This window comes from Pristiophorus japonicus, chromosome 1 (genome assembly GCF_044704955.1).
Source record: "Pristiophorus japonicus isolate sPriJap1 chromosome 1, sPriJap1.hap1, whole genome shotgun sequence".
NCBI classification, from domain to species: Eukaryota; Metazoa; Chordata; class Chondrichthyes; family Pristiophoridae; genus Pristiophorus; species Pristiophorus japonicus.
The window spans coordinates 32,136,212-32,149,296 of record NC_091977.1 but is presented as its reverse complement, the minus strand read 5'-3'; the positions used below and the strand labels follow the sequence as shown (position 1 = coordinate 32,149,296).

General features: G+C 46.8%; 1 protein-coding gene across 3 annotated transcripts in view; it reads right to left on the bottom strand.

The window, feature by feature from the left end:
* The window catches only part of wdr17 (WD repeat domain 17), a 330,335-nt gene that overhangs the window by 26,113 nt on the left and 291,137 nt on the right, over nt 1–13,085 (bottom strand). For all 3 annotated transcript variants that reach the window (XM_070878342.1, XM_070878333.1, XM_070878351.1), the window contains one exon: nt 9,123–9,262. In XM_070878342.1, the coding sequence (XP_070734443.1) occupies nt 9,123–9,262 (140 nt within the window). The remainder of the gene's footprint in view (nt 1–9,122; nt 9,263–13,085) is intronic.

Below are 13,085 nucleotides of genomic sequence, written 5' to 3'. Positions count from 1 at the left end.
TGCATGAAACACAAAAAGATAGTATGCAGGTACAGCAAGTGATCAGGAAGGCCAATGGAATCTTGGCCTTTATTGCAAAGGGGTTGGATATAAAAGCAAGGAAGTCTTGCTTTTACAGGGTATTGGTGAGGCCACACCTGGAATACTGCGTACAGTTTTGGTTTCCATATTTAAGAAAGGATATACTTGTTTGGAGGCAATTCAGAGAAAGTTCACTTGGTTCATTCCGGAGATGAGGAAAGGTTGAGAAGGTTTGGCCTCTACTCATTGGAATTCAGGTATATGAGGTGATCTTATTGAAATATATAAGATTATGAGGGGCCAGGACAAGGTGGATGCAGAGAGGATGTTTCCACTGATAAGGGACACTTAGAATAAGGGGTCATCCATTTAAAACTGAGATGAGGAGAAATTTCTTCTCTTGGAGGGTTGTAAATCTGTGGAATTCACTGCTAAGAGAGCTGTGGAAGATGGATCATTGAATATATTTAAGACAGAGATAGAAAGTTTCTTAACCCGATAAGGGAATAAGGGGTTATGGGGAGCGGGCAGGGAAGTGGACCTGAGTCCATGATCGGATCAGCCATGATCGCATTAAATGGTGGAGCAGGCCTGAGAGGCCGAATGGTCTACTCCTGCTCCTATTTCTTATGTTCTTATGAACTATATTAATTTACTTTAAATGGGTGTACCAAATGTGTAAAAAAATCTTCACGCAGAAATTATGTACAGGTGCAGCAACGCATTCAATGTGAATATCACCCATTTGAGAGGGCCCAATTCCTTCAATGCTTCATATCAGAATTGGTCAACAACACACGCAATTGAACAATCATGCACGATGACTATATGGAGAGGCTTGACAAATTAGTCTCTCCGGTGCAGTGCTTTACCCGACAGGAATACATATGGAGAACTCGGGCAGCGAGATCAATGTCTCTGCATGATTTTCCATGCGCTAGGGTTAACCAATAGAAAACCGGGCAGGGATCATTGGCTACTGCAGCTCCCAATATTGATCCTCGTCACGTGAAGCTTTGCGCCCGGAGCACAAATTTGTAAGATGCAGACATACATGCGCACTACATAAAACGCACTGCAAACCTACAATGGCACCAAGCAAATGCAGCGATGTTTATCAGCAACGTGACAACAGTGAGTCCGCATGCAATTTCAAGAGCGACAGCCTACATTTATGCTTTCAACACAGTGATAATACCTGTTTCCAAGAAACGGAAAGCTAAAAGCAGAAGGTTAAAAAAAAAAGTAAATGAAAATAGTCACTCTCTCTAAAATGACAGCACCAATGAAGTATATAAATCACACTCAAGCATGCACATGGCAATGAATAACTTGTGAACCAGTGATGGTGAAAGCACTGGTGCCAATGGCTGACAAAATGGACATTTATGGCCGCAGGTTCTCATATGTTTTCCCTACATAACAATAATCGCTGCACTTCAAAAAATAATTAACAGGGTTAAGTTCCTTCTAGGATCACAATGTGCTGTGCTTGAGCATCATCAGCACCAACAAAGACACATGATCTGGTCATTTGTCTTATTACTGTTTGTGAATCATAGACATTTACAACCCAGAAGCAGGCCATTCGGCCCATCATGTCCATGCTGGCCGTCAAAGACCTATCCAGCCCAATGCCACTTTCCAGCTCTTGGTCCGTAGCCTCGTAGGTTATGGAAATTCAGTTGTATATCCAAGTATTGCTTAAATGCTATGAATGTTTCTGCCTCTACCACTCTCTCAGGCCAGAGCCCACCACCCTCTGGTTGAAAAATGTTCTCCTCAAATGTTAGCTCTCCCCAAATACATTCCCTCACACTTCTCCAAATTGAATTCCATTTGCCACTGTTCTGCCCACCTGACCAGTCCATTGATATCTTCCTGCAGTCTAAAACTTTCTTCTTCATTATCAACTACACGGTCAATTTTTATATCATTGGCAAAGTTCTTAATCATACCCACTACATTGAAGTCTAAATTGTTAATGTGTACTACAAAAAGCCAGGGACTGAGTACTGAGCCTTGTGGAACCCCACTGGAAACAGCCTTCCAGTCACAAAAGCTCCCCTCAACCAGTTCCCTTTGCTTCCTGCCTTTGAGCCAATTTTGGATCCAACATGTCACTTTGCCTTGGATCCAATGGGCTTTTACTTTCATGAGCTTGCATAAAGGCTTTGCAAAAATCAATATGCACCACGACAAATGCACCACCCTCATCGATCCTCCTTATTACCTTCTCAAAAAATTCAATCAAGTTAGTTAGACACGACCTTCCCTTAACAAATCCATGCTGACTGTGCTTAATTAATCCATGTCTTTCTAAATGAAGATGTATCCTGTTCCTCAGAATTTTTTCCAATAATCTTCCCACCACTGAGGTTAGGCTGACTGGCCTGTAATTACTCGGGCTATCCTTTCTTCCTTTTTAAACAAAAGTACCACATTAGCAGTCCTCCAGTCATCCGGCACCGCACCTGTAGCCAGAGAGGATTGGAAAATGATGGTCAGAGCCTCTGCTATTTCCTCTCTTGCTTCTCTTAACAGTTTTGGATACATTTCATCCAGGGCTGGAGATTTATCCACTTTCAAAGCTGCTGAACCCATTAATACTTCCTCTCTCACTATGTTTATTTCATCTAATATTTCACACTCATCCTCCGATTGCACTGTTCCTCTTTTTTGCGAAAACAGCCGCAAAGTATTCATTAAGAACCATACCCACGTCTTCCGCCTCCACACACAGGTTATCTTTATAGTCTCTAATTATCCCTACGCTTTCTTTAGTTATCCTCTTGCTCATAATGTATTTAAAAAACATCTTTGGGTTTTCCTTGATTTTACATGCCAATATTTTTTCATGCCCTCTCTTTGCTTTCCTCATTTCCTTTTTAATTTCACCCCTGCACTTTCTATATTCCTCTAGGTTTTCTGCAGTATTGAGCCCTCGGTCATAAGCTTCCCTTTTTTTCTTTATCCTATGCACCTTGACATCCAGGTGGCTCTACATTTGTTAGACCCACCCTTTTTTTTAAGGGAACATACTTGCTCTGATCATCATAGGTGGTCTTGCGAACGAGGATGACTTGCTTCCACACCAAAAGGGTGGAGTTCATGGATGTTTCAATGAAGGACCTGATGTTCCAGTCCTGAACTCCTCCAATTGAGGGGGTGGAAGATGCCTGTGCGTGGATTTTTTTAACGTGTGGTGACCGTTGTGCACCAGCCACCACACGGGTTTGACAGAGCAAGGTATTTATCCAGTGGCAAGGGTTGAACCAGGACGACTGGAGACCTGCTCTGCTGCACGGACCTAGTGCGCACACATATCGCAGTGTGGGCTGGCCCGTGCTGCCCTTGTGCCCTCGGCTCCTCTGGGCCCCACACCCTCATTTGCCGCACCTCCGCCATGATCTCTCGCCGCTCAACTCTTGTCACATCTCAGCCATGGTCTCTCACCGCTCTGCCTCAATCTTACACCGCACCTCCGCCCCGACCTTCCCTCTCCTCTGCCACGCCTGGGCCCCGCCGTTGCTCCTGCCCACGCTATAACCGGCCGCACACTCGGGACGACTGGCTGCCAATCGGACTCCGGCTGGAAACCTTCCATGCTCGGACTCAGGAATTCTGCTCGGCCGAGAGCAGGGACCTGAGCCGTGGGGGACTCGGGAATCACGGAGTGCTGACTTTTTAACCCGTTGGTGGCTCTTCTGTGCGCCAGTGGGAGAGAAAGACTTGCATTTCTATAGCGCCTTTCACCACCTCAGGACGTCCCAAAGCGCTTTGCAGACAATTAAGTACTTTTACAGTGTAGTCGCTGTTGTAAAGTAGGAAACATAGCAGCCAATTTGCACACAGCAAGCTCCCACAGATAGCGATGTGATAATGACCCAGATCATCGTTTTTTGTTATGTTGATTAAGGGATAAATATTGACCCCAGGATACTGAGGATAACTCCCCTGCTCCTCACTATATCCTCCTTGAATGCCTCACACTGCTCTGACACTGATTTACCTTCAAGTAGCTGTTTCCAGTTCACTTTGGTTAAATCACATCTTAGCTTAGTAAAATTGGCTTTCCCCCAATTGAGAACTTTTATTCCTGGTCTGTCTTTGTCCTTTTCGATAAGTATCCTAAATCTTACTCAATTATGATCACTACCATCAAAATGCTCTCCCACTGATACCCCTTCCACCTGCGCAACTTCATTCCATAAAACTAAGTCCAGAACTGCACCCTCTCTTGTTGGGCATGCTGCGTATTCGCTAAAAAAGATTTCCTGAATGCATTTTAATAATTCTGCTCCCTCTATACCTTTCACATTAATTCTATCCCAGTTAATATTAATACAGCGTCTTTCATGAGCACCAGACATCCCAAAGCGCTTTACAGCCAATGAAGTACTTTTGAAGTGCAGTCACTGATGTAATGTCGGAAACGTGGCAGCCAATTTGCACACAGCAAGCTCCCACAAACAGCAATGTGATAATCACCAGATAATGGGCCCGAGTTTCCACAAGAAAAAAAACGGGCGCCCCTCCGAGCTGGGCGCCCGTTTTTCGCGCCACAAAGTGCACCTAAAAAAATCCTCGGTATTCTCCACCTACTTGCAGGTCCTCTGGCCCTCGGCGCAGCCAGCACGAGCTGTGGGGGGCCGGAGCCAGGTCCCTGCGCTGAAAACAGTGCCGGGACCTCTGCACATGTGCGCTACAGTGGGCACGCAAGTGCAGTAGCTCCAGGCGCCGAACTGTGTGGGAGGGGCCCGAAGCACGCAGCCCCTAGCCCTGGCTGAATGGCCTCACTGGGGCTGCGTGAATAAGGCTCCTCCCACGGCCAGCTCCTGCTCTTCCCCCCCCCCCCCCCCCCCCCCCCCTGACCAGACCCGACACTCGCTCCCCACGCCCCCCCCCGCCTCCGGACCAGACCCGACACCCGCGCACCCCCCCCCCCCCGACTGACCCGACCGACCCGCGCTCCTGTTCCCGCTCCCCGCCCCCCCGACTGGACCCAACCCGACCCGTGCTCCCGCCCCCCGACCCGACCCCCCCCCCCCACTGGACCAGACCCGACTCCCGCTCCCGGACTGGATCCGACCTGACCTTCCCCCCCCTCTCTCTCTCTCTCTCTCCCTCCCCACCTCTCTCTCCCTCTCTCTCTCTCTCCCTCTCTCTCCCTCCCTCTCTCTCTCTCCCTCTCCCCACCCCACCCTCCCCCCCGACCCGAACCGAACCTCCCCTCCCCGACCCGACCCGACCCAACCCAACGCCACCTACCTGTAAATCTGGTGCTGGGGACGGGCCCTGCCCGAAGTCTCGGGCCGGCCCATTCAGCCTTCGGTCCCGAAAGGCCTGCCTGAAGCACTTTCACACAGGTAGGAAGATGGTTGATTTAATCTTTTCTTTGCTTATAAATGTTTATTCAGGTTGGATTTATTTGTATAAGTATAAATAAGGATTTATTATAGAATTTAATGAGTTCCCTTCCCCCCCACCTCGTTCTGGACGCCTAATTTGTAACCTGCGTCTGATTTTTTAATGTGTAGAACAGGTTTTTTCAGTTCTACAAAAATCTTCACTTGCTCCATTCTACTTTAGTTTAGAGTACGTTTTCACTGTGGAAACTTTTAAATCAGGCGTCAGTGGCCGGACACGCCCCCTTTTGAAGAAAAAATTCTGTTCCAAAGTAGAACAGTTCTACCTGACTAGAACTGCAGAAAATAAAATGTGGAGAATTGCGATTTCTAAGATAGTCCGTTCTCCACTAGTTGCTCCTAAAAATCAGGCGCAAATCATGTGGAAACTTGGGCCCAATGTGTTTTTGTTCTGTTGATCGAGCGATAAACATTGGCCAGGACACAGAGGAGAACTCCCCTGCTCTTCTTCGAAAAAGTGCCATGGGATCTTTTACTTCCACCTGAGAGAACATACTCAGTTTAAAGTCTCATACAAAAGACGACACCTCGGAAACTGCAGTACTCCCTCAGCACTGCAGTGTCAGCCTAGATTTTTGCACTCAAGTGTCTGGAGTGGGACTTGAACCCACAACCCTCCAACTCACTAGCAAGGAGTGCTACTAACTGAGCCATAGCTGACTTTGCTATTCATCAGCTGGCTGTCTAGTTTCCTTACATTACAATAGTGACTACATTTCACAAATACTGCACTGGCTGTGAAGCCCTTTCAGACAACATGAAGCCATGAAAGATGCTATATTCTTGGTTCTTGCAGGTTCTTGATTTCTTCGATGATTATTGGCTTGGCTGTGCCATTGGAATGGTGTGAATGCATCAAGTGGAGACCAGACAATTCTGGGCAGGGTAGGAGATGGTATCAAGAGTGAAATCACCTCCTCATAGAAAGAAAGAACTTGCATTTATATCGTGCCTTTCACATCCTCAGGATGTCCCAAAGCGCTGCACACACAATGAAATGCTTTTGAAATGTAGTCACTGTTGTAACATAGACAAACACAGCAGTTAATTTTTGGACAGGAAGGTCCCACGAACAGCAATGAGACAAATAACTCGATATCTTAGTGGTGTTTGTTGCAGAATAAACGTTGGATAGGACACCAGTAGCACTCCCCCTGCTCTTCTTCAAATAGTGCCATGAAATCCTGTACGCCCACCTGAAAGGGAAGATGGGTCCAAGCTTAAACATCACATCTGAAAGACGGTACTTCTGACAAGACAGCACTTCCTCAGTGTCACACTGAAGAGCCAGCATAGATTATGCACACACATCTCTGCAGTGGTGTTTCGACCCACAACCTTCGAGCTCAAAGTTAAGGCTGCTCTCACTAAGCCAGGCTGCCAGCTAGCACCTCACCTATAATTCCCAACTCATGGGCCTGTTGGCTGGAGAAGGAGCCAATAAAAGTGAAGAAAATGAGTATGATCATCAAAAATGTTTAAATCCTAGCAGTTTTTGAGATGACCTGGAGTGATTGATCTAATGGTGATCTGATCAAACAGTTCAGATGACCTCACACATTGGAATAGCAAAGTTTGGCAAGTTTGTTACAAGAATTGAAATTGCCCCTTTTTGTGATGCCGGTTAGCGCCTTCGGAGGGCGCTAACAAGGCACAAAACACTTTTCACTAGGGCGCGGTGCGGGGGGGGGGAGGGGGCTACCGGCTCCCGCGAAATTGCCTGGGAGTTTGCGGAGGCACCCACGGGTAGCGCCCCGGGCCGCCACGCAACCGGCGATGACGTTATCGCCGTGTGTGGCGAACCCTTAGCGCCTCACGCCGATCCCATTCTGCACCCGCGATGGATATTGCCCCGCGAGGTTGGCGTGAGCGAGTGTCAGCGACAGTCTCGTGGGTCGCGAAGCGGGCTGACATCCACTCACGGGGCGGAAGTCAAAGGGGAGGTCGCGAGCGCCTTGCGCCATCAGGTGGCGGTTTGCCGACTCACCGGTCGGCCCAAATTCTTGCCTTCCCCCTCTGCGAGGTCCGGGCCACCATCGTGCACACAGTTTTGAGTGCCTGGCTGCAGGCCCGGTCCCACGCTGCCATGGCGGCCTAGTAGAGGCCATCAGAGGCCTTGCAGAGTGCACAGCGGACCTCCCCTTTAAGTGAAGGGGAGGGACATTGAAACGTGTCAGCACCAGGTGGAGCATCCGCGTAGCACTGCCAATCATGCCCCGCTGGCCCCGCCCCAAGAGGAAGTGGAGCACGGGTGCAAGAAGTATCGCCCCGAGCAGGTTATGGCCCCCAATCGGGGCAGAGGGCAATTTCTCCTAAATTTGAGCTTGACCCTTGCCTCTTGCATTCTTGCCTCTGTGTCAAGAGGCTTTGGGTTCAAGTCTAAACATGTAATTGAGGCTGATACTGCAGTGCAGGGAGGGTTGCACTGTTGGAACTCTTGTTCTTCAGATGAGAAGGGGGAAATTGATCTCCATAGTCGCGTATAATGGGCTCACAGAGAACGGGCACCTCGTTTCACACTGCGCCCGGTTTTCCATTGAAGTCGAGCTGTTGTAGACCAATTTCACACCTGAGATTTCAAAGCAACATAGATGTCTGCTATCTCCTGTGATTCAGGGTGGATGTTAAAAATCCCACGGCACTGTTTGAAGGAGAGGAGGATGGACTTCTCTTCACCCCCTAACCAGCACCACTAAAAACAGATGAACCTAAAGTTGTTTGTGGGACTTTGTACATTTGTTATTGATCTTATTTATGTTACAATGGTTAGAAACCTCATCGTTGTATGTAGCACACTTGGGAGGAAAAAGGAGCTTTGGGTTCCCAAGGCTCTCCACCACTGGGCTTTTCCTCATGTCTGGATCTGCTATCGACTGATTAATAGATATTGATTGCGAGTGATTAGCCAGCAACTCCATTATTGTTGTATCATGTGACTACCAGGATGGTAGAAGACAAACTAATGGACCTTGGTCTTTGTATGTCTAACAATTCCTGTGCGAAGTGCTATGGGATATTTCTGAGAGGAAGAATAAAGCACAAAATAGAAATCTCAGAATTTATAGCACAGAACCCCTCAGGCCTGTCTTGCTTCTAATCCCAGAGGTGTGTGAGTGATTCCACCATAAATTTTATGAGACGATTTTATTTTGTTCTTGTGAACTGTTACAGCAGATCACAGTGCCTGCCGTGGCGCTCCAAGTCTTTATGTATTTGAAGTAATACGATCACTGTTCATAATCATACATACACAATGATTCATTCGGAAGACTTACAGCATTACTGCAAATACATTGAGAAATCACTTTCAGTTTGATATCCAGTGAATTCTATGGCTATTGAGCACAACCTTGGCAAAGGAACCAGGGGGGAGATGAGGAGTTTTGTTTTTTACGCAGCGAGTTGTTATGATCTGGAATGCGCTGCCTGAAAGGGTTGTGGAAACAGATTCAATATTAACTTTGCAAAGGGCATTGGATATATACTCGGACAAGAGAAATTTGAGGAAAGAGCGGGGGGAGTGGGGTTGATTGGATAGCTCTTTTGAAGAGAGATGGGCCATGTGGCCTCCTTCTGCACTGCAATGTTCGACGATTTAACATCGCTACGAGTCGATGATCCTTGGCATATATTTTACCCGAGCTGTTACTTTAACCTGCTCCGTGCACTCACCATGTTGTTGTTGACATACACTTCCGGGCCAGAAGTTCCAGGGCGTAGTTTGTCACAGGCGCGGCGCTGTCTCCGAGCACGGTTCCCACGCAAACTGCCAACTCCAGCTCGTTCCCACGGATCAAGTTCGACATCGCAAGCTGTGTTCAAAGCAAGAGAGTCAGCAAAGTTATCAATCCAGTTTGAGCTCTTAATAACAATTTTGGGAAAAAGTTCTCTGAAACAAATGGTAGCTCCTCTACTCAACACAAGACTGCAGAGAATCATGTCTTAAAACTAAGATGATTCCTTAAGTCGAAACATGTTCCCCCCCACCAGTTGGATGATGCTGTCCTTACTCGGCTAACGTCTATTCGCTGAATGTTCAGATTTTCCATTCACATTCATTGAATTTGACAGTTTGCACCAACAACAACTGCATTTATTTTTGATAATTAAATTAAGCAATAATAACATTTAACAGAATTGTTTTAAAGAGGACAATATTGTAATTGTAAGATAACCATGCAAATCAATATTGTAGCAATTGAAGAAATGCAGCTCAAAATTTTAAAAGTTATGGAACGGAAACCAGTTCATGCTTTAAATATGAATACAGTGATTACACAAGCATTACATTGTGAATAGACCAGCTCTTAAATGTCTTGGAGTTAAATTTCCTCCTGTTATTTTTTGCAAACTAGATAACATGTTCTGGATTGAGCCAGTCTGAAGCCCACAAGATAGTTACAGATGTGGAAAGCCATTTGGTCATTATTTTATCATCTTGCGAGGTCCTAATGTTCCCCCCCTCTCCCCCATTGCATCATCCGATTGTTCTCTAAATTATTCCAGGATTTTCACCTTCATTACTCCATCTGGATGTTCATTCCACATTCTTTGCGTGAGGACGAATTTCCCGGCATCAGTCCTAAATTCACATTTTACTAGTTGAACCCTGTGTCCCCCTTGTTTTACTCTTGCAATTCAATTTAATTCTGAATTTACATTTCCAGTCCCATAACTACCTTATTTACCTCCATAAGATCACATCTCAGACATCTATTCTCCAGGCTGGAAAGCCCAAGGTTCTCCAGTCTTTCTTCATAACTCAGACCTTTGACACTAGGCCCTTACAGCTTTTCCCTGCACTGCCTTCTGCGCTCGAGTGTCTCCCTTTGTGTCTTGGCCACTAGAACTGGATAGAGCGCTCAAGGTATGGCCTGACCAGAGCACTGTGCATTCTTGGACCCCCTTGCCACTGGACCAAGACCTTGCTCTGCTAAGCCTGTGTAGTAGCCGGTGTGCAACAGCCACCCCACTTTAAAAGAACTCACGCACAGGCATCTTCCACCTTCAAAATGAAGTTTGGGATCTGGAACGTCAGGACCCTCATGGACAACTCCAACAGCGACAGACCGGAACGCCGCACCGCCATAGTTGCCTGGGAACTTAGACGTTTCGATGTTCTCATCGCCGCCCTAACTGAGACCCGATGGGCAGGGGAAGGCCAGCTCAAGGAACAAGGTGGAGGTTATAGCTTCTTCTGGAAAGGCTAACCAGAGGAAGAACGCCGGCTTCACGGAGTCGGTTTCGCCATCAGGAACGAGCTGGTCGACCGCCTCAGAGATTCCCCCTGCGGGATTAGCGAACGTCTCATGACTCCGATTCACCCTATCCCAGAACCAGTGCGCCACAGTCATCAGTGCGTACGCCCCAACACTCGACACAGTTTAGTTGACTTGTAGTCTAGTGTTTTCATTAGCAAGTATAGAAATGTGATGCAAACACATTAACCAGTACATTAAAAATAATGCAGAGAGGAAATGAAACCTTTTTAGTGAACTTATGTATAAAGCATTTAATTGTTTTCATTTTACAATTTTTTACTAACCTAGTACTCAAAAAAAGGTATCTACAAAATTATCCATACTAATCTTTGACAGTAAGAAATACAGAGTTGTTTTTTGTGCTAGCAATCCAACTAATCCAACGTATCTATATAATCAACAACAGTTATATTCTCTCCATTGGAAATACATCTAGTGGAAAATAATGATTTTTTAAAAAACTAACAGAAAGCATTGATTGCCTGACCTATTTCATCTTGTAGATCCTCCTGAAATACCAGTTCCTGCTTTGCTGAAGGAAGCCAATCAGCCTCAATTCAGTCCAATAACATAACCACTATGCTACTGTTTCCGATAAATACTGTGGCAACAGGAGCAGGTCGGGGGCTGAGTATTCTGCGGCGACTGTCTCACCTCCTGGCGCCCCAAAGCCTTTCCACCAGGCACAAGTCAGGAGTGTGATGGAATACTCTGCACTTGCCTGGATGAGTGCAGCTCCAACAACACTCAAGAAGCTTGACGCCATCCAGGACAAAGCAGCCCACTTGATTGGCACCCCATCCACCACCTTCAACATTCACTCCCTCCACCACCGATGCATCGTGGCTGCAGTGTGTACCATCTACAAGCTTCTTCGACAGGAGCACCCAAACCCACAAACTCTACCACCTAGAAGGACAAGGGCAGCAGGCGCATGGGAACACCATCACCTGCAGGTTCCCCTCCAAGTCACACACCATCCTGACTTGGAAGTATATCGTCGTTCCTTCATCGTCACTGGTCAAAATCCTGGAACTCCCTCCCTAACAGCACTGTGGGAGTACCTTCACCACACGGACTGCAGCGGTTCAAGAAGGCGGTTCACCACCACCTTCTCGAGGGCAATTAGGGACGGGCAATAAATGCTGGCCTTGCCAGTGACGTCTACATCCCAAGAACAAATTTTTTTTAAATTGCATCTTTGGTTTGAGTGGTTTTCTCAGAAATCTCCTTCTGATTATTTAGATGTTATTCCTGGGGCACAAGTTAGGCCTGCGACATGTTTGTGGTGGGCTAGCCCATTGGCACCGGCAGCCCAACAGGCTCTTGCTTTCAAAGGTGGTGAATTGTGCAGATAGCCACAATACACGTGCCCGATCAGCTAATCGCTACAGTGTGACCGCCGACGGCTCGAATGCTTGATGGTGATGCTCAGGAATGTTATTTCAGCCGGGCACCGCTCCCATTATCCCCGAGTTCATCAACATTCATGCACTAAAATAAACATATCCGGTATATGCAGCAAAACTGATTAAAACACATGGGAAAACGTATTGAGTTGCTTGATCAATGGGTGGTGAAGACAAGTGCTCTTGCATAGAGCCGGCATGGGCTTCACGGGCTGAATGGCCTCCTTCTATGCTGTAACCATTCTATGATTCCAAGTGAATGACCGGTAATATTACTGCTCACCGAGGAGTGCACTTTCAATCAATTGTAAAATAAAACGACTGCTTGGATGTGGCCCATTTTTCTTATAATCTAGGGGCTAGAAATTTGGCTGGAGGGTTCCTAAGGCACTAAGGTACGTTGAATAGGTTGGGCCGATACTCATTGGAGTTCAGAAGAATGAGAAGTGATCTTATCAAAACATATAAAATAATGAGGGGACTCGACAAGGTGGATGCAGAGAGGATATTTTCACTAAAACTAGGGGACATAGTCTCAGAATAAGGGGGCGCCCATTTAAAACTGAGGTGAGGAGAAATTTCTTCTCTCAGAGGGTTGTAAATCTGTGGAATTCTCTGCCCCAGAGAGCTGTGGAGGCTGGGTCATTGAATATATTTAAGGCGGAGATAGATAGATTTTTGAGCGATAAGGGAGTGAAGGGTTATGGGGAGCGGGCAGGGAAGTGGAGCTGAGCCCAGAATCAGATCAGCCATGATCTTATTAAATGGCGGAGCAGGCTCGAGGGGCCAAATGGCTGACTCCTGCTCCTATTTCTTATGTTCTTGCATTGTTGGGCGGTCGCTAAATTTAGCGTCGGAAATCTTTTAGAGACAGGAACAGCAAAATTCAATGTTTGTGCCCTGAGAGTGGACTGGAGGCTAAGGCAAGTGTGCTTCTCTCAGGGCGCTAGGCCGGCTGAGCAACT